Consider the following 22,509-nt stretch of genomic DNA (forward strand, 5'->3'; position numbering starts at 1 on the left):
ATAATCCAACTGTATGTAAACTAAAAGGCAATTGATGAAATAGTACCATGCATGGATTTGTGTGCAAATTATACATTCTTTATTGCAAAATCAAATGTTCTAACTCAGGGGTTCTGAACTCCCAGGCTGCGGTCCAGTACCGGTCTGTGGCTTATTGGGAACCGGGCCATGCAAGCAGTTTGTGGGCATGCAAAAACATCCCCTCTATCCCCTTGCCACCGCCACTACTGGTCCACAGACTCGGAAAGGTTGGGGACCACTGTTTTAACCAGCAATCCATTTATCACCAAAGAAGCTTTATCTCTTTGACATTCTGATCAGTTCTCATGTAGGAAATTTGACCAACTAATTTCATTCAAATAAAAACTTCTCCCTAAATCTCAAAATAATTATTTAACCTTTTATAAGAACTTATGTGAGTTGATATTCTAAAGTAATTGTAAGGAAATTATTTGGCATGATTTTAGAAGCCCCCAAATGATTGCATCTCAGCACTGTTCTTACTCACTTCCTGCGCCGGTGTCGGCGTTCCTTGCCATCGACTTCATAAGTGGACTGTCCAGCATGCCGGTGCCGTCGGCGCCTTTCTCCATCAGGATGTTCCCCACCCATGTCAGTTCGTACAGGCCTGCTCCCCTCACGATGCCGAGGGCGACGCTCAACTCTGCCACTCTGTTCACCACTTCCATCCTCTGGTGTTCGGCGGTGTGTTCTATGCCGCCGGTGCTCCCGTTCACCATCTACTGTTCGAGGTGAACCACTCTGACTTTCTTTGCTACCTTGGCGCCAGCGGTGGGGATCTAAATTTTTGATACGCTCTGAGGCACAGTCACCATGATAACCCTGCTCTGGAATGACACTATGCTCCTTGCTGGGATAATCAATATCATGACATCTACTTTCTTGATTAAAGTCAATTTCCTTGCTATTGCTCCTTGGGTGTCGAGGCTCCAAGCTTCCTGAGTCGGGACGCTCATACAGGTGGGGTTCTCGTGAATGTGCATGGTAACGGGGTGGTTTTCGTAGGAATTCCACAGACCGTTGCTGTCCAAAGTGGGGATTCAAGGGTGGCTCACTGGGACGTGTCTTGTTGGTGTTGTTATTCCGATTTTCTTGAGGATCTACCACCAGTGGTCTGTCTAAGTGAGTTTTCATATCTGGACGCATTTGCCGGGCATATGTAACCTTCCAATGATCCTCAGGATCCATCTCATTGTATAGGGCCTCTCTACTTGCTAGCAAATTCTGTTTCCGCATTTCACTTGTCCGCTGTTCCCAAACAGATTTACTGCCTTTTTGATTCTTCTGCTGCTCTTTCCTATGGGGAAAAAAGGATAGATTTTTTAAAATGTTCTCTGTGCAATAACAGCTCTGTCTGAACCCAGTATTTCCTACCTTAAGTCACTTTGGAGGTGTGGACTTTATTCCTAGAATTGTACAATTAGCTTAGCTATGGTTAAGGATTGAGAGTTGAAGTCAATACATCTGAAGGGCTTTCAGTATCAGATTCTCAAGGAGGTCTAATATTCTTGTTAGGGTACTATACTACTGTGTCATCTGTACCCAATCAATATTTTTTTTTCAGAACATCCAGTTTATTTATTTTTTTTTTTATTTTTTTTTTTGCAACAAACAAACAAAAAGAAAATACATTATTACACCCTTGTGCTATACATAAAAGGAAGATTTGGGTCTTCGGATATATCCTCATGATTGCCAAAATCCACGTTCTCGAGGTACAGGTACTGAAGCGTCCAATGTTCCAAGCGCAAAGTCCACAAATGGTTTCCAAGTCTTCCAGAAAATATCTTCTTTATACACACCACTTCTAATTTTAATATCACATGTCATTTTATCATTTAAAGCTAATTTCCACATTTCAGAATTCCACTCTTCTATTCTAAAAATCACATCCAGTTTCCAATATCTAGCTATTATAATTCTACCTATTATAATCATAATTCTAATCAATTCTTTTCATATTTTGTTAATTCTATTTCCTTAATTACCAACAATAATATAGTTTCCACTCTCAATGTTATTACTTTCCCCATCATTTCAAATATCATTTTCTCCAATTGTTGCCAAAACTTTTAACCTTATCACAATTATACCACATATGTTCATAAGTCCCCAATTCCAACTCACATCTCCAACATTTTTACTAGTTTTTTATCCATTTGTGACAATCTTACTGGAGTCAAATACCATTTCAAACAACTTTATAATTGTGCTCTTTAATCCTTATAGATAAAGTTCTCATAATTCTACTCTTCCAATTCACATTCCAATCTGATTCTGGTATTTCAATATTAAGATCTTTTTCCCAATTTGTCCTCATCACTCTTTGTAATTTTTCATCAGAATTTATAATCTTATAAACCCTACTAACGAGTCCCTTTAGCCCAATTTCATCTTTCATAATCCGAGATACTAAATATTCAAATTCAGTTTCACATCTATTTATCGAATAATTTTCCTTTAGTTTTTTTGTCCATTTTTCTATCTGTATTTTTTCAAACCAACTTAACCCTAATTTTTCAATAATTTCTTTATTCCTCCTTTCATTTCCCATAACTTTTATCCAATCTTTAATAATTTCTATATTTTCCTCTTTAATCACTTCATTACGTTTTATATTATTTTTAATCGGCCAAATTCCAGTTGTCTCCCCCAAAAAGATTATATCCGGAATTAAAATTTAAACAAATTTGTTCCACATTTTACTTAATCCCTTTAACCAATAACTTCTACTTACACATTTTAAATTTGCTTTATCTAAAAACCACCTTGATCCAAATTTCTCTATATCCCTTAACTCTAAATCTCTCCAATAATTATCTTCACCTTTAAGTATTTTTACCACTATCCGGATACCATACGCACAATAATAATTAAATAATTTGGGGATTCCTAATCCGCCTTCCTTTTGATTTTGATACCACATCAGAACATCCAGTTTATATCTTCTTTGAAACAATGTAAGCTAGAAGAAAATGGCACATGTAACCATCTGTGAATTAGGCTTTTATGACCTAATTACTAGATTTATGAATTGCGTCTGACCTGCCAGGAAAACTGTCCATGAATCCAGATATGTACAACCATGTTCAATATTATACTAATTTGAGATGCAACAGAGAATCTTTCTATCTGGGTTTAAGAAACTAATAAATAGTCATGTGTCTTGATTCTTACTTTGTACTGCCTGCTGGGATGATAAATAGAAATAATTTGTGTTGCAGCTTACTTTCCTCCCTCAATTCTTCCTATGTACCCCACAGTTCTACATATATTATGAAAGACCAAGATTAGGAATGATTTTCTTCCATAAGCTGTCCCCACCATTTAACAGAACCTCAAGTACATTGTCTCACTGGAGACCATTCACCAAGATCCAGAAATGCATTAATTTACCTTCCTTTTCAGAAAACGTAGGGTAACATTGGACAGAGATCCATCAATATAGCACTTACACTGCTATTGACATGTTGGCTGCAGAAAGAGGACTCACTTCTGCTACTTCCTTTGCCTTCTGGAGGGCAAGTTTCTGGTTAGCTGCTTCTTCTTCTTCTTGTTCATCCTGTGAAGGCCATATATTAGAGAGGATCTGCTAGTGTCCTTACCCTTCCTACTGAAAACAAGAGCCATTCTTCTGTTTCATGGTGTATCTATTGCTTTGAATATAAGGGGCTACATGCTATTCATAAGATAAGGCCAAGAGGCCTCTTAATAATGTACTTTTACGATTCAATGAAGTAACTGCATTTCTCCTATGATCACCAGTATATGCTATAGAAATAGTAGGACAGATGCAAAAGGAGAACAAATCGAAGTATTTATGAAAGAGAGAGGCCCAGAAGCACAAAACCTTTCTGGCATTAACAAATATAAAGTTTAAATGTAAACTCTGAATTTGTCTTCATGTCCTGCTTACTGCAGCATAAAAACGGCTTGCTGATTATTTTTCAGGAATATCTCCTCATGACATCACCTGTATTTCACTGCTAGCCTGCTGTGGAGGCAGCCAGATATTGTTTGCTGTTAAAGAGGGTCCCCCCCCCCTTCTTCTCCAGTAATTGCTGCTTTGAAACTGTCCCACATTAAATTTGTAAGAACAGCACAGCTTCCCAGCCTCGTGGCTGAGGCACAGTAAAGCTTACATTGTGTTGACCTATTTTTGGGCTAAAAGAATGGAAGGAACTCATGTATAGCTTTAGATATATTTTTTTAGAGCAGCATATTCAGACAAGAGCTAAACCTTCACTACTGTGAAGCTAAACTGAAAGTGAGAACTTAGAACTTAATCAAATAGAATCACCTAGCACAAAAATTTGCTCATTTGTGTCATATAATTTATGCCAGAGTTTAGCAATAAAAGATCCCATGTGCCAGGTCATCTTTCACTATGCAATCTTTAAATTAAAATTATATTTTAAAAATAGCAGAAACCCATGGGATTATTAAGACTTAGAAGTTTTGAGCAATCTTTCATCACTGAATGAGAGTATGCCGAAATTTTGCATGAAATTTCACAAGGTTTTAGCATTCTTACATGAGACTTTGTAAGATCTTGTGGGTCTTGAGTAATAACAAGGGTGGGGAGGTGCCATCACTTGATATGAAATGATGGTGCCCATGCTCTGAAAAAATTACGAACCTTTGGACAGCAGCAACTAATATTGGATTGCAAAATCCATGTGCCTCTTGAAGAGTATGGATATCAATTCAGCAGCCCTACAATTCCATGCATCTAGAAATACACATTTGGTTCATGGAGAACAATCAGACAGAGATTAAATCTGATTGGATTTAATAAAACCTGTATGTATTACTGGGTGTCATCATCCAACATGACAATGCTAGCTTTGAATGGAAAATCACTGATTTAGAGCAGGGTTCAATGGATGGAGTAATGATTCTTTCCACTTCAATAATCACATTTAGTAAATAAGCATTCCACAATCTCTTGTCCATTGCTAGAGAAGCAGTCTTACCTTGGTGAGCTCTTGTGCATTGGCCAAATTATCCACAGCAATAGCCAAGAACACATTAAGCAAAGTGTCTAAATGTTGAGAGTTAAGGTAATATTAGAAACTGTTCATGATCTAATTTCAGTTTATTTTAGAAAATAAATTCAACACCTTCAATTTGCTTGTAGGCCTTTCCCGCAAAGATTGCCCAAAGTTCATTGAATTTAATTACTCAAAAGGAATAGTTATTTAACTCTCAGATCCCCCCACCCTTAAAGCTCTCCAAGAGTGCTCTGAATGACTTATAAGCAGTGGTGAGATTCAGCCAGTTTGGGCCAGTTCGGGCGAACCGGTAGTTAAATTTCTGGCTGGCCCTGCCCCACCCCGCCCTTTCCAGGAGTCCCCACGTGCCCCATTTTGGATCCCAGGTAAGTGCAGGGAAACCTACTAGGCCCAAAATGGGGTGTGGGGGTGGCGTATCCCCCCACGGCCCATTTTTGCTCCTGGGTGGGTGCAGGATGCCGAGTGCTGCCTGTCACACCACCATGGCCATGCCCAGCCAGCCGGTCATTAGGGCAGAGAACCGTTTGTTAAATTAATTGAATCCCACCACTGCTTATAAGTCAGGTTTTAGTAACAGTGCTTGATTGCTTGTGATGGCCTTTCTTTTTCATAAATTACGGTAAATGAAATTAATAACTAGCTGAACTCCTATCTTTGAATCTTGAGTACTGATGATGTGTTTAAAAAGAGGTTGCATTCCTTTAGTTGCACTACTTAAAAAAGAGCAGAATTCTCTCATTGATCTGAAGAAGGAATATTTCTCTAGCTGTGCAACACATCATCAAGATGGAAGAATCACCTACTTTGTACTGTAGCAATCCCTGGTCAGTGCCTTCCATGCATAATTCACAACATAATCTCTAAAATAAGATAATATATTTCTTTATAAAAGGATACAGTTACCAAACAAGGTCAGGACTATGAAATAGATTGAAAACATCATTCCTTTATCAACACCGCCCTGAGATTGGATACCATGATACATCACTTCATTCCAGTCTTCACCAGTCAGGATCTGAAAAATTCAATTAATTACTCCAACCCCAAACAAATTTCTTAGTATATATAAAATTGCAAAGTGGATTTAATATTAATCAATTGGGGAATTCAACAGACATCATGATATTACATTTGAAGAAGGCCAGAATTTAAACGTAATATTCAGGGGTGAAATGTAAAATTTGTTACTACCGGTTCTGTGGGCGTGGTGGGGGGATAATGTGACTGAGTGGGCATGGCCAACTTTTTTAAAAAAAACTTTTAAAAACATTTTTTTCTACAACCTCTTCGGCCGAAGAGTTTGTAAAAAACATGCTTTTAAAGGGTTCTGATGATCAGGCAACTCAGCTGGGATCGCCAGAGGGAAAAAAGCTTTTAAAGGGTTCTGACGATCCCAGCTGAGTTGCCTGATCCCCAGAACCCTTTAAAAACATTTTTTCTACAACCTCTTCGGCCGAAGAGCTTGTAGAAAACATGCTTTTAAAGGGTTCCGATGAGGAGGCAACTCAGCTGGGAGCGCCAGAGGAAAAAATGCTTTTAAAGAGTTCTGACAATCCCAGCTGAGCTGCGCGATCATCAAAGGTTTTTTTTTTAACTTTTAAATGCATTTTTTTGACAGAAGAAAAAATGCTTTTAAAAGTTAAAAAAACACCCTGTGATGATCATGCAACTCAGCTGGGGTGGAATGGGGATTTTTGCTACCGGTTCTCCAAACCACCTGCCACCATCGCTACCGGATCAGGCGATCCAGTCCGAACTGGGAGCATTTCACCCCTCGTAATACTGTATTTAGTAATGCTAGACAATTTCCACCCTATCTCTATTCTTCCCTTTCAGAGGAAGGGTTAAGATAAAGCTATAGGGTTCCAGTAACTGGATTTTCTGAATCTTTGCTATAACTTACGCATCAAGCAAAAGCCTAAGTAGGCAGTTTCAGTCAAGGGTGATGGGGGAAAATACCTCAAACTCCTGGCTATTTAGTTTTCTCACATTTCTCACCCATCTTATTTAACAGTTATATGAAACTTCTAGAAAATGTCATCTGCTGATATTGATAAGATATCATCAGTATTCTGATATACCTGAACTGAATAGAAGATGCTGTACTGTAGCCATCCTGCCTTAGATTCTGGAACTTGCAAGGGACTGGTTAGGTTGAAAGAGGTTCAAGTTGCAAATCTGCAAAACACAGTGGCTGATTCTTCACAAATAATTTGGCTTCTTATAGAAGCTCCAGCTTTGGCTCTGGCCCTTGAAGGAGCGGGTCCATGATCCAGAGATTCCCATGGACTCCTGGCTCCTATTGGAACAACGTACAGATCATGGCAAGGAAAACATTTGCCCAGCCTTGATTAGTGCATCAGGTTTTTGGAGCCTTGTGCTCAGCTACAGCCACTATGCCCTCATCACCATGTACCTGGCTATTGCAAAGCACTCTACTTTTGGTTGCCTTTGAAGAATACTTCAGTCAGTTCAAACAGACTAGCTGATGAGAGGGAAACTAACCTCTCCTTTGGTTGCTATGCTACTTCCGGATACAACTCAAAGTGTTATCACCAATACAGCCCTACACAGTACAGGTTCTGATTATCTGTGAGTTCACCTACTCCAAGTAGCATCTGTGTATTCTCCCTGGCCTTGGAATCAGGTGGATGGGAAACCCCTGTTTGTTATTTTTTTGATATGTAGTCTGGATTGCCTTTTTGTAATTATTTTTTGTAATTTGTTCCAGTTTATTTTATTGTACTTTGTTTTTATGTTGTTTTTATTTCGGTGAGCTGCCCAGAGTTGGTTGGAATCATACTGCATCAAAACTGAATAACTAATATTAACAAATACATGTCCTGCATATTTGAGCTGTGAATATATGCTGCTTATTTTAAGTCCCTGGGAAATTTGCCTTCTCTGTGGTTGCCTCAAACTTTGACTCCAATGTAAAAAAATTGAGGTGGTTATTGACACAGTTAGCAATTAATTTTTTTCCCATTTTTATTCTTCTATGATTTGTAATGCTATGCTTTATATAATACAGTATATGCAAAGTCCTATGATTGGGATAGCATAAAGATCCTATAAATCAGCCCTGTCAAAATGGCGGCCTGCGGGCCGGATACAGCCCACGCAGGCCACACCCACCTTGGCTCCGCAAAGGCAAAATACATCCCGATATTTAACAATACAGCCTGTGATGTGATCAGGTTTGACACCTCTGCTATAAATCATATTATATTTATTTTAGCCCAGCCACTATATTTTTGAATGTTACTACCAAAATGCCTTTCAATTTCCTTTGTTATAATGCCAATTCTTTATTTATGTTATAATATTTAGAACATGTCCCAATTCTAAACAAATTCTGAGCAGGAATTAGGCCTTGATGTCATTTTTGTCTCCATTTTTCCTACTATATAGAACACTTTTTTACAGCCTTAAGGAAATTAAACCAATCCAGTCATAAAGTATCAAGAGATACAAACTAAAATGAATATAATAAAGAACATTTTATAATAATTTAATAAACTTATATGCCACCTGCTTCCCAGCAACTCTGAACGATTTACAAATTGTTAAAAAATATTTAAAATAACACAAAACAAAAAAGAGCAATGAAGTTGGTAGAGATAACCCAGATAAGAACAAAGAAAAAAATAAAAAAGGCATTTCAATCACATTAGCCAAAGTCCTGGGTGAAGAGCCAATTCTTCAAGACATTTTGAAACACTCATAGGATAGGAGCCATGTGAATCTCAGAGGCGACCTCATTCCAGAAGGGTCTGGGGCGAAGGGAATGCCACTAAAGAAAAGGTGCATCTGTAATCCAGAGACATGGTATTGTTTAACTGAAGGAACCCAGAGCATGCCAACCCATGCAGGATTGAATTGATTGGGCAGATTATAGGAATCAGAAGGCAAAAACCAAGAAAGACACATTGAGGTTCTCTAATTGTCTCTTTATTGTTCCTCATTCATAGAAAGAAATCTTGCCAAATTAAAGCAGTCTACTTGCACTATGAAATATATACTCTGAGAACTATTAGGGAGGAGCCCTCTAAGCTTCACTGTCTTTTTCTCCTCTGGAATGCATACCCTCCCTTCCTGGGAATCTGGGCTACATTCCGAAACAACATGGAAGGCAGACGATAAAATTGCTCAGCTTCAGGACGGATTGGACCAAAATTGGGTAGATTCAGGCGAGATGGCGGAGGCAAGTCTTGGTGATACCATCTGGGATGAGTTTGATACTGTGACTCCTGAGGACATGGACAGGATGCTGGGAAAGCTGAATGCCACCACATGTTTATTGGACCCGTGTCCCTCCTGGTTGGTGCTGGCCATAAAGGAGGTTACACGAGGCTGGCTCCAGGGAATTGTCAACGCCTCTTTGATGGAGGGTGTCGTTCCTACCACCCTGAAAGAGGCGGTGGTGAGGCCCCTCCTCAAGAAGCCCCCCTTGGCCCAACTGTTTTGGTAAACTATTGTCCTGTCTCTAACCTTCGCTTTGTGGCGAAGGTTGTTGAGAGTGTGGTGGCACGACAGTTACCCCGGTACCTGGATGAAACTGTCTATCTAGACCCGTTCCAGTCCGGCTTCCGGCCTGGGTATAGCACGGAGACGGCTTTGATCACGTTGGTTGATGATCTCTGGAGGGCTCGGGACAGGGGTTATTCCTCTGCCCTGGTCCTTTTGGATCTCTCAGCGGTTTTTGATACCATTGACCATGGTATCCTGCTGCGACGGTTAGGGAGTTTAGGAGTGGGGGGCACCGTTTTTTGGTGGGTCTCCTCCTATCTCTCTGGCCGGTCACAGACGGTGTTGGCAGGGGGTAGAGATCGACCGTAAGGCACCTCATGTGTGGGGTGCCACAGGGGTCGGTTCTCTCGCCTCTCCTGTTCAACATCTATATGAAGCCGCTGGGTGAGATCATCCGTGGTTTTGGGGTGAGGTACCAGCTGTACGCTGATGATACTTAGCTGTACATTTCCACCCCAACCACCCCAACGAAGCTATCAAAGTGTTGTCCCGGTGCCTGGAGGCTGTGCGGGTCTGGATGGGGAAGAAAAGGCTTAAACTCAACCCCTCCAAGACTGAATGGCTGTGGATGCCGGCATCCCGGTACAGTCAGCTGCAGCCGTTGCTGACTGTTGGGGGCGAGTCATTGGCCCCAATGGAGAGGGTCCACAACTTAGGCGTTCTCCTGGATGGACGGTTGTCTTTTGAAGAACATCTGACGACCGTCTCCGGGAGAGCTTTTTATCAGGTACGCCTGATCCACCAGTTGCGCCCCTTTCTAGACTGGGATTCCTTATGCACAGTCACTCATGCCCTCGTCACTTCTCGCCTGGACTACTGCAACACTCTCTACATGGGGCTCCCCTTGAAGAGCACCTGGAGGCTCCAGCTGGTCCAGAATGCGGCTGCGTGGGTGATAGAGGGAGCTACTCATGGCTCCCATATAACACTTCTCCTGCGCAAGCTGCACTGGCTGCCTGTGGTCTTCCGGGTGCAATTCAAGGTGTTGGTCACCACCTTTAAAGCACTCCATGGCTTAGGACCGGGGTATTTACGGGACTGCCTGCTGCCACCGTTTGCCTCCCATCGACCCGTGCGCTCCCATAGGGAGGGCCTCCTCAGGGTGCCGTCAGCCAAACAATGTCGGCTGGCGACCCCCAGGGGAAGAGCCTTCTCTATGGGGGCACCTACCCTCTGGAATGAGCTTCCCCCAGGACTTCGACATCTCCTTGACCTCCGGACCTTCCGCCGCAAGCTGAAGACGTACTTATTCTTCTGTGCAGGACTGGCATAAAATTAAAAACTATTAGTAATTTTAATGGGGTTTTTATGGTTTTAATGTGTATTTTAATTAATGGGCCAAACTGAATAGGTTTATTAAAATCGGTTTTTAGCTGTATATTGTATGTTTTCATTGTGTTTTTTACCTGGCTGTAAACCGCCCTGAGTCCTTCGGGAGAAGGGCGGTATAGAAATTAAATTATTCATTCATTCAGACAGACAGACAGACAGACAGTCCCTTATGTACAGGAACTAAGTCCCATGTAGGGCTTTATCAAGTAGCACCCAACACCTAGAATTGCACCTGGAAGCAAACTAGAAACCAGTGCAACTCACAAAACAGAGCTTTACATGGGCACACAGAGGCATGCTCATCATTGCCTGTGATTCTCCCTGGAAGTTAAGATGGTAAATGCAATGGCTAAAGAATGATGTTTATGTCATAATAAGTTTTTCTCACGTACATTAAATGTGTGTGATATATTACCCTATGCGTACTGTGTACCGCTTTCCATATGTATCTATAAAAGCATGAGAGATAATCAGAACAGACTGGAATGACAACACATACCATTTATTTCAGAACCGTTAGCCCAGTTCTATGGGGTTAGTTTAGTTACAGTATGCAACTACAATGCAAAACATAAAAAGCAAGGTACAATAATAAAACATTGCACCAACAGCTGATGCTGAGCTCCTCCCCCAAGCAGCAGTCACTCCAAAATCTAGCTGCCAGTTCTGTGAGTAACGTTTCTGGTTGTCCATATCTTTAGCTCATTTAAATCAGGGAAGAATCTGTGGAAACTACAAGGAAAGGAAAGGAAAAACCGCTATCTAAACTTCTGTGTAGTGTATTTGGCTCATGTGTAAGATTTGTATCAAAAACAAAAACCCCAATAAGTCAGAGAAAACAGGTTTCCCATCCCCCTTCTTACCTGAAATACTGTCATTATTGCTGCTGGAAAAGTGTCAAAATTGGTTGGTGGGGTTCCATTATCAAAATTGAACCTGTACAGTGGGATTAATTTGATAAACACAAATTATAATCACATATATTACATTATTTTTATTCTTCTGTTCTTAGGCCACTTGGGCCAATACCTGATACCATGAGTGGTATCCATCCTCCAGTGAAAATAGATGTATGGAGATGGGTGCAGGAAAGCCCAAGTTATCATAAGATGGAATCAGGCAACTTTCTCAAGCAGCTGATTTGGGATATTATAACAGGGTACAAATTAGACAATGAATGTATTGTTGTGCTTTTACTACTAGGGAGGAGGAAAAATGCTTAAGGGGAGGGTTCAGCTTTGGCTACCGTGTTGTCTGTTTTAGAGGATGCCACTACAGTTAAATGTATTCCACATTCTATGCATTCATCTGCATTACTGTATGTCTGCCGGGGAAGGTGAGAAAAAAGGAAAGTGATTATATCCAAGTCTAATTAAAATATCATTATAGGCATGGATACTAAGTATAGGTTTAAGCATTGGGGAGGGGGCAGAAAAATTGATATAAACAAGCATTCATTGTTTTACATGCAACGTCTGCAGCATAAAAGTTCTTGAGCACAAGAATTTTAGGAAGCAGGCAAAGATCCTAGTTATCTCACGTTTGTAAAAATACCACTTTCCTCTACATTAGAAAATCTTTTTGCTCACTCTTAGGTACTTCCAGGGTGTAAAGGTAATTAATTGGAATAATCATAGATTATTGGGATATAAAAAGCCTTGTGTCTTTGTGGTCCCATCTCTCCCTTTATGGGTTCAGCTCCAATCTTTATTAAATCAGTTCCTATGAAATACGATACAGAAAATTGTGCTTGGAATAGTACTTGGAAAGCAGAATATGTAATCAAGTTTTTTGGTTTAGACTTCATGGGAAGTAGTCAACAATTCAGCACAAACTAGGACAAATGGAAGAGAAAAGGCCAAGGGGACATCCATTAGCAGAGTTATTTTTTTCCCCACCTGATAAACTTATGGAAGTGATAGCAAAATGATAATGCGACATTTGAACCTGGCTCAGATATTCACACAAAAGATACACCAGGGAAGGTCCCCACCTCACCACAATTTCCCATTACTCACTGGCCCCCAAAGAGTTGCATTCCCAAAAGGGCAAAAACGACTATGAACAGGAAGAGGAGGAAAAGAAGGCTGATGATGGACTTCATGGAGTTCAGCAGAGATACAACTAGGTTTCGTAGGGAAGCCCAGTACCTGCCAAAAAAATTCCACATATAAACTATGTATGTCAATCAGAGTCACACCAAAAAAAAATAATAATGGAAAGCTCGTTCAGGCCTACAATTTAAGCTAATGCAAACAATACTGATAATTCACTGAATAATAAAATATTTTCTTGGTATCATGTATATAAACTTACTAACATATTTCTAAATGCATTTTATCAATTCATTTCATAGGTTTTTAAAAAGAAAGTTACATTTATTTTCTAATAAATCATCAGCACGTCTTGTTTTAAATATTGGCAAACTATATATTTACTATTGCTTTATTTCTTTCTATTAGATCCAAGATATTTGTAGTATAAGGTTTTCTCTTATTATTACATCTTCACAACATCCTGCTAAAGACTGCAACATTGTCTTAAGTTTTGTCTCAGTGGCACCTTGACAGGAAGATGCATATTGATTCAAGAGCATTTATGCAGATTTAATCCTGGTTTTCCCTCTTCTAATCTAGTCTAACAATTGATCCACTAAAGAAACTCTTTTCTCTGCAAAACATGCTAATTGAATATTAATTCTCAAATTATTTTTATTTGATAAAGCTGTTATTAACTCTAACCTGTCATCCTTGCTTTAACTCTATATTTAGCAAACACACTCACAGACTAAATCACTTTATGCATTTCTGATGTATTGACTTAAAGCCCACTTACTTTGTGACTTTGAAAATACGCAGTAACCTGAGAGCTCGTAAGACGCTTATCCCAAAGGAGGTGCCAGGCTTTATTGCAGCCCAAATGACCTCAAAGATGCTCCCAATGATAACCTGCCAAAAATCAAGGCAAGTCAACAAGTTTTGGAACTTGCATTATGTAGCTATACAAGATATGCAGAGGTATAATTAGACATACAATAAGTATGAAAACAAAAACAGCAAGAGATCATAATTCAGTGAGAGACCACAAGCTGAGACCAGTCCCTGGAAACTCTAATTAACTTGTATGGTATTGCCAGTCACAGTTGTTAGTATTGGGTTAGATGGCCAAGCAGACTGATGTAAAATAAGACAACTATTTATGTTTTGAAAAAAAAATTTGAAAGTTAAAGGAACCATGCTATGGTTTTCTAAAATATAGTTATCCCATAGAAAATGGTGATTTATTTACATTGACTTTCTGTCCTTGTTTTCATTAAAAACATCCCTTAACCTTAATTAAGTTTTTAGAGAGGGGTTGTATTCCTATTCTTTTGAACTATATGGTTATGAAATAGAAATTGATGGCTGGACAATTCAAATGGCTTTTCTGCACCATCTAATTGTTAAGAGGCTAGTTTTATGCTTTCTTATTGTTCAGATAAATTATCTAAGGCCTCAGTGCTCTGTGGATTGAAGAGCTGGTATTATATGCAACCTATGAATGAGTTATGAGTTACTTACAGACATAGATTTATGGATGATTAAACTGAAATATAGTAATTTTTATTGAAACTGTTGCATAAAAATACTATGTACTTAGAAACATAGATAACAGGCTCATATCTATCATTTCTGTCTATCCATCTATCCATCCACACAAGATGAACAAAAAAATAAAAATAAAACTGTATCATCATTACAAAAGTATCATGCATTATTATAAAATGATGGTATTATTTAGTTTTTTCCCCTTTATTTTCCTTATCATCTTTTATATTTATTTTTGTTTTGTTTAATAAATAAAAGCACCTCCCCCATTAGTCTTTCTTGACCTTGGACAAGGCATTCTGGAGTGTGTAGGCAAATGTATTCCCCTTTTAAGGAGGAACTATCCAACTCTCCTGACTATACTGCATTATGAATAAATCCTAAAACCAATGAAGCAACAAAGAAAACTTAATTATGCCACCTTATTGCTTATGTAGCAACAGGCAGAATTCCTAAGGGGATTTACTACCTGTTCAAGGAGAACCTTTGGGGTCCATAAGCAGGATGGGGGAACATAAATGCATGGTCTGTTTTTGCTTCTTGTTCACAGAGAAACCACAAGAAAATTATTTTAATTGCTTAAGAACGAAATGATGGAAACAAAGAGATGCAGTGCCTCTTCAAAAGCAGCAGGAAAGTCCTCTCCTAAGTCATTTTAGAGGTTCCTTTAGGAAAACTGGAATTCAACAGTCCTTAGTCTGATAAATTCCATCTCATTTTGGTGACAGAGATTTGATGACACTTTCTCAACTGTCGAGAATGCTGTTCTAATGGCTTCACTGTGGGAACAAGAAGCGTTTTCATTGGCAACAGCTACAGCAATGACAGCTTCTTTATTCCATAGCACACCCTCTCCTTTCTGCTGGAATATTGCTGGGGGACCACAGTACCTTTATATGGGTTCTGGAACTTTATGCAGCTAATCTGTTTTTTTTTCTTCTTTTTTCTTCTCAATTATAGGATCAATTTCTGCCTTTCTTTATTGATAGCTAAAGGAAGCATATATTAAATCAGGCTATTCCTACTCAACTGTTGCAAAGAAGGCTTTGATTGCATGGGGAATTCTTTCATGGTGGATACAGTGGCTGTTATCTATGTGTGCAACATAACTTCCAAGCAGAGCAACTGCAGCACTGATGAACAAAACTTCATGTCCAAGCTCCATTTCTATACAAGGAATAGGGATTTGATTGTACAATGCCCCTGCTATCTCCTCCCTCTCCAGTTATGAAAGCCTTAGCTTCCAGGTAAAATAGTATTTGAATAGGAGCAAGTTAAGCCCTGGGTTATAATGAGCCTGTCACTCAGCAGACAAATCAACGTTGTTTGGATGTTCTGAAAGAATTGCTCTTGGAGAGGGAATAAATCAAATGTCATGGAGACAACAACTCTGCATCCTGAGAAGTATTATAAGCAGTACTAAGACTTTGGTAAAGAATTTGATCCTGGGAATGCTTGTTAGGGTTAGGATCAACTTCTGACAACCTGATGAGAATCATGAATTCCTGTATTTGACAAGGTTTAATGTATCATAGCAATGTTCCTGTTGACCTATTTCAGCCATTCTTTGGAACACTAAGTAAAAATCCAAGAGAATCCAATACCTGCTAATCTCAAAACTCTAACACATAAATATACTTCAACTGCAAATATTTGGGACAGTATTAGGAAGTAGCATTTGCTTTCTTCAGAATTAGATTTAGAAAAGTTCAAAATGCAATTTAGAGTACTGTAATTATAACATTAGAAGTCACTACTGTATAAACGTCTGAAACTTATTTTTTACTCTATTTGTTTTCAAAGGCTTGCATTTTCAAGAAGGAACAAACCTAGCTACCATGTAAGAGTACATCCAATATATTACTACACCATAACTGCATGATACAAACTACTGTCAGACTAAGAACCATAAGATATATCAATGAGTGAATTATAAATATATTTCTATAGTAAAAGTAGCAGATTGATTTGAAAAAAATTATAAAGCAAGTATTTTTGCCTATGAGGCCTAATAGGAGTTTATTTCCTGTTTTTTTTTTTGTTATATAGTAATTTAGGTTTGGACTTCCCGTGGAAATGAAGTTTCTGCTCTAAAATTATTCACATTGCTGTGCTAGCTAATTATAAAGCTAGTGTATCTTCACGGTAAGCAGGAAGAACGTACACCAAATCATCCACTAGAATAGTTGCAGTCTGATAGTTGTACATGCAATAGCAAAAATGCTAATGTTCTGAAAAAACTTACAGCACAATCAAAGCAGTTGAAAGATGAATGAAAGTAAGGCCGCGTTCCAAGCCCATACATTTTTATAAACATTTCGGACATAAAGAGCCCTAAGAAAATGAATTCTGCATAGTCTGAAACAAACAGAGGAGGAAGGGGAGGGGGGAAAAGTCAGTTATACTTTTCTATCCACAAAACTATCTCTTCTTTCTACCTATCAAAAAATCCTTATGTCTGACTATATAGCAGTTTCAACCTTCCTATATTAGAACGGATTCTTCTTAGCTTTCTCTAACTTAAACATGTCAATATATCATATTACCTTTGTAGATTCAAGAAAGTAAACTACAGGACAACTGTCTCCCAGAGAACAGGGGTGTTAAATGGGGTTTTAACATTTTAATTGTAATTTTAAATTTTGGCCTATTTAAATAAGTTTTTTAATTAATGTTTTTACCTTGTATGATTTTTGTATTTTATCGGGCTGTAAACCGCCCTGAGCCCGTCGGGAGATAGGGCGGTATAAAAATTTGATTAAATAAAATAAATAAATAAAATAAACAAAGATGGCTGACACCATGAAAAATCTCTCACATGATAGTTTTGCTACATCATAGTAATTCTGGATTTCTTTTCTATATTTATATTTTTTTAAAATATTTGTTGATATGCACTTTTAATACTGTTTTGTATTACTTTTCACAACCAGCTGGAAGCAGAATTAAAACTGAAGTTCTCTCTAATGTAGTCATTAGTCCATATCCATCTGTAATACTAACAAGTTTCAATATGTCAAAACCTCCTCTTGCCATTCCACTCCATTTTATTTCTCCCTAATAAAAGTAGCTAAACTATTCCGGATAAATTGCATCTTAGTAATTTTTATTTAATAATTGGGTTCTTTGCCTTTTTTCAAAAAAAGATGTCATATTTCAAGAAAGTCATTATTAAAATCCTTTTCTCTTTAGAATATAGGGATCTCTTCAGCCTCTCTAAATACACAGAAATACAAGGAGGAGTTTTAAATAAAAGCATCAATTAATGTAATTATATGGAAGAAACTTTTAACTGTAATACCAGCCAGTATTGCAATATTGCAGTTATATTATACTGGAATTTCAGAAATGAGGCCTGAAAATTAATTTAGAAAACAACATGCAATTCCAGGGTTTTTTTTAATGTGTGTGAGAATGTTTTCCAGTATAGGATTCCCTAAGCAGAATTTCCAACCTTAATGGGAACCAGAGTAAATTCTATTCAGTAGCTTCAAAATGATCTATTAAAAGTCTCTATTATTGTTACATTTCATGGATTGTTTTAATATTGTGGTTTCCTGCAACAAATTCTTGGAATTGAAATTTGATGCAACTACTACCAGTAATTCTTAGAAAAGGCAACGACAAGTCAAAGAATTCCATATTATAGGTTACCTTTTCTCTCTTTTTAGATGGCACAGTACATGAATTAAAATTCCTAAATTCAGTTCCTGTAATCTACCCTATATATTCAGTTTAAGTCCACTTATTCCCAAGAAGTTTAATTCTGACTACTGTTAAATGTAAATCTCACCTAATGTAATAAGGGGAAGAGTTCATTATTGCTGTCTTACCAAATGAAAATGCTATCCTGATTTCTATTGAGCAAAAATGACAAAGCCTAAATTATTTCAAGCCACCTCCCACTAATAAATCCATTCCATAAAGAAGGACATGGCTCTGCTACTTACAGAGGAAGTCAGATAGCCAATCTGGCTGGTTGTAATGTACTATAGCAACACACAAAGTGTTGAGAGCTACCAGACTGAGGACTGTCCAGTAAAAGGCCTGAGTTTTGACAATACGACGGATATAGAAACGCAACCTCCGCTCTTTTTTGTGAAAGAAAGTAGCATTTTCCAGCGTGACACTTTTGATGCTGGCTCGAGCAAAAGGTGAACCTGTCAGGAAGAAGTAAAAGTTAGCAGCACAAGAGAAGCCACTTATTTGAAATAATCTGCCTGTAGGGTGGAAATTAATGAACTCGTTTATTTGGTATGGCTGAGATAGATAATGAACCTGCTTTGTGTTCTGTGATTTTTAAGCAAATACTAGCAAATCTCTCTGAACACATCTTCTCTGTAATACACCATGGATAAGAAGGAAGATAATAGAAAGATAGCAATAGCACCGAGCAATAGCACTTACTTATATACCGCTTCACAGAGCTTTACAACTCTGTAAGCAGTTCACAGAGTCAGCATATTGCCCCAACATTCTGAGTCCTCATTTTACCAACCTCGGAAGGATGAAAGGCTGAGTCAACCTTGAGCCGGTCAGGATCGAACTCCTGGAGGGAGCAGTACGTTAGCCCTGCAGTATTGCATTCTAACCACTGTGTCACCTATCACCAGATAGGTGATAGTTCACTTCTAAAGGTCCTAGCATTTACCATTCTGGACTAGCAAGTTCTAGCATGCTTGCTGCAGGATGGGTCTGCAGGGCTGATGCTACATTTTGCCATTATTTGGTCAATCCCTGTCTGTTCATCTTCTGAGCAAGAATATGAGTGAATGCAATAACTGGTCCCCTCATAAAAAGGAGTACTAAAACTGCAACATTTGCATATATATGCCCACAAAAAGAAGCATAGTTTGCTAACACACTGATTTCAAATTATAACATTTCAGGACATATGCTTTAGCCAAAGTTGAGCAACAATGTATGATGGCAATACATTAACACATCACAAATATATAATTAAACATAAATGGATGCTCAAATGCATCTTAGGATAAAATGTGGGTTCAAAATTTGATCAGGTTTTTCAGATTTGAAAAGATTAAAGACCAAATGTGGTGCTTTTATTACAACCAAAATTGAGAAAAGATTAAAGACCAAAAGTGGTGCTTTTATTACAACCACAATTGAGCCCAAAATTTCTGTTGTTAAGCGAGACAGCTATTAAGTGACTTTTGCTCCATTCTGCGACTTTTCCTGCCATAGGCGTTAAACAAATCACTGCAGTTATTAAGTTAGTATAAAGTACAGTTATTAAGTGACTCTGGCTTCCCCATTAGTTTTACTTGTCAGAAGGTCACAAAAAGACCCCGGAACACTACAACCCTCATAAATATGAACCAATTGCCAAGCATCTGAATTTTAATCATATGGCTATAAGGATGCTGCAATGGCCACGTGAAAAACGTCATAAGTCACTTTTTTCAGTATTGTTGTAACTCTGAATGGACACAAACCAATAGTTGTAAGTCAAGGACTCCCTGCCTCCTCTTTTGACCAACCTACCTACTGAAGAGATGTCTGCCAGTGGGTCATCTGCTTCCTCTGGGTTCAGCAAGTCTGTTTTGCTTTTCTTGATGGTCGCCCTCCGAAGAGCTCCAACAATAGGAACATGACAAGAAAAACAGACATTATCCTCAAGGCCCTTTATCAGATTCACTAGATCTTTTTTTAATCATTTGCCATAGTGCTACCTTCCCCAATATAATTCCAGAAGACCTTTGGAATGTAATTGCTGTAGTTATTAGATACCAGGTATACATGATGATGATGATATTGCTGTTGCTATTGTTATATAAATTCTGTTTCAATTTTATATACTTAAAAGTATATTTATTGCATATTAGATTAACTTTCTCTTTGGTCCTGCATTGATAGCTTTTAAAGTACTTATCATTGAACTGGTCCCTTCCATCCTTTATTCATGAATTCATAAATAAATTATCATCATCATGTAATTTACATTCTCCTGAGCTGGGAGGAAATGGAAGTAAAACATATATTTGTTCTTCATTTTACAGCCTAAGATTATTTTTCTTTTGTATTCCATTTTTATTATTATTTTTTAAAATAAATAACTCAAGGCAGCAAACATACCTAATATTCCTTCCTTCTCCTATTTCCCCAACAACCCTGTGACATGCTGGGTGAGAGAGAGAGTGATTGGTCCAAATGACCCAGCTGACTTTTATGCATAAGGCAGGACTAGAACTCACATTCTCTAGCTTGGTGCTTTAACCACTAGACCAAACTGGGCTTTCATTGCAAAATATTTCAGATAAGTTTGTTCTTTGAAACCTTAAAGAACAATAGGAAAAACAGCTTTGAGAGGGAGTGGCTTAAAAGAGAAGGCAAATGTTTTTTTTTCTTTGCACACCTTTTTTCAAATTCTAAACTGCCCTCTTCTTAAACAAAGGTAGTTTTTCCCTCCTTCACATTCCAGATGGGCCTCTGTGTGGACAAACAAGCATCTAGAGGCCTGTGAGATGAAAAGGATTTGTAAAAGGCTTTGAAATGCAAAAATGGTATGGGAAGGTAGTAAACTGTGCCTTCATCAAACTGCATTTTTATAAACAAAATTGCTGCCCTGCTGGTTTGTATGAAAAGTGGGAATTGGTCCCAGGTTTTTTTCTCACTGCAAAATTAATGCTATTTCCCTACTTTGAGCTGGCAGGAAACTATACTGACAAATGTTCTGTCCATGTTAGCAACCCCTGGCCAGCCATTATTATGTATAGACGCAGGGTTATTATCCTGGCCTTCCCACCCACTTCAGTCAGGATAAAAATAATCTACCAATCGCTTTCAATGTGGACTAGGACTAGTTAGAATATATTTTTTTATGAAAGTAGGTTTTTTTCACTTCTCAGAATTCAGCTGAGTTTTGCACAAGCCTTTTGCATGGATGTGTTTGAAAGGAACTTGATATCAGCTAATATCCGCAGATAATTGGGCCCCTTTCAGACATGTATTTAGCCTTCTTCTTGAAGAATACCACAACTATCTTCAAAAGGAGCCCAAGCAATAGCTATCAGGAAAGGGAAGATTTGTACCATGAGGCAGCAAGCTCATTCTTTCCTGTTTTAGCCTATCGCCACTGGCACTGCTGGTATTCAGGATTGGCAATAGTGGGAAGAAATTAGTTCAGAAGGATGAGACTGTCCCATGACCAAATCAAAATGCCTCTAGAATATATGTGCAGAGACCAGAGGGGAGAAACATCCCTAGACCACTCTAGAATGGTCCGTAAGTACTTCAACCCTTAGTGATCAAATGACATGCCACCAAAATCATATTACTTGGTATCTATGGAAAAACCTATGACATGAAAATACTGTAGCAAAAAAAAAAAAAGTTCCCAAAATATGTTGGTGTTACACTTAGATGCAAGCAAGGCAAGGACTTGTGGATAGTGAGAACCAGTTTCCAGTGAGTAAGTGCTAGCACTGATTCATTGGCTAATAGAATAAGTACGTCTCTGAGCTTCTATGAACACACTTATTACAGCAAGGGCTACAATTAATCTTTGGGATGCAGGTTGTCTTTCTATCCTTCTTGGAAGAGCCTTGATTTTGTCTAACTAGTAACTATTACCGTTAACCACCATGATAACCATATACCTATTGATCAAAAGGAATATGCCTTATTAGAGAAGTGAAGTGTTCAAAACTTTGGTAAGCAAAGGTGCTTTAGACCCAGTACCAGCGTTTTTACGTTACCTATCTGCAGTTTCTTAAAGGAGCTGTGCTGTTTCTTGAGTTCACACAGTAGTGGCAAGGTTTCAGGAAAATACTTGTGTTTCAGTTAAAGAAGAGTTAAAAAAAGGGGCAGCATTATAGCCTCATATTCTTACATTGCTTTGCTGACCCTGTAATGCAACTTCATCAAATGAGCATTTTTGTGAACTTATGCAGCTACGATGTGAGTCAAGAATAGCTCTTTTAGGTACTGTGAACAGGTTTTTTTTTAAAAATTATTTTATTTATTTATTTATTTTATTTAGTCACATCTCATTTTGAAGCGAC

General features: G+C 38.3%; 2 protein-coding genes across 2 annotated transcripts in view; both read right to left on the reverse strand.

Annotated features, from left to right (window-relative positions):
• The window catches only part of CACNA1A (calcium voltage-gated channel subunit alpha1 A), a 151,158-nt gene extending 132,642 nt beyond the window's left edge, over nt 1–18,516 (reverse strand). Inside the window, exons 1-9 of the mRNA XM_058168527.1 lie at nt 18,436–18,516; nt 16,731–16,843; nt 13,734–13,846; nt 12,917–13,048; nt 11,762–11,834; nt 5,934–6,051; nt 4,998–5,065; nt 3,477–3,583; nt 509–1,318 (exon numbers count right to left, since the gene is read on the reverse strand). Of these exons, the coding sequence (XP_058024510.1) occupies nt 509–1,318; nt 3,477–3,583; nt 4,998–5,065; nt 5,934–6,051; nt 11,762–11,834; nt 12,917–13,048; nt 13,734–13,846; nt 16,731–16,811 (1,502 nt within the window). The 5' untranslated portion in view covers nt 16,812–16,843; nt 18,436–18,516. The remainder of the gene's footprint in view (nt 1–508; nt 1,319–3,476; nt 3,584–4,997; nt 5,066–5,933; nt 6,052–11,761; nt 11,835–12,916; nt 13,049–13,733; nt 13,847–16,730; nt 16,844–18,435) is intronic.
• The window catches only part of LOC131190545 (voltage-dependent P/Q-type calcium channel subunit alpha-1A-like), an 84,797-nt gene continuing 80,715 nt past the window's right edge, over nt 18,428–22,509 (reverse strand). Inside the window, exon 9 of the mRNA XM_058167881.1 lies at nt 18,428–18,645. Within this exon, the coding sequence (XP_058023864.1) occupies nt 18,428–18,645 (218 nt within the window). The remainder of the gene's footprint in view (nt 18,646–22,509) is intronic.

This window comes from Ahaetulla prasina, chromosome 2 (assembly GCF_028640845.1).
Source record: "Ahaetulla prasina isolate Xishuangbanna chromosome 2, ASM2864084v1, whole genome shotgun sequence".
NCBI classification, from domain to species: domain Eukaryota; kingdom Metazoa; phylum Chordata; class Lepidosauria; order Squamata; family Colubridae; genus Ahaetulla; species Ahaetulla prasina.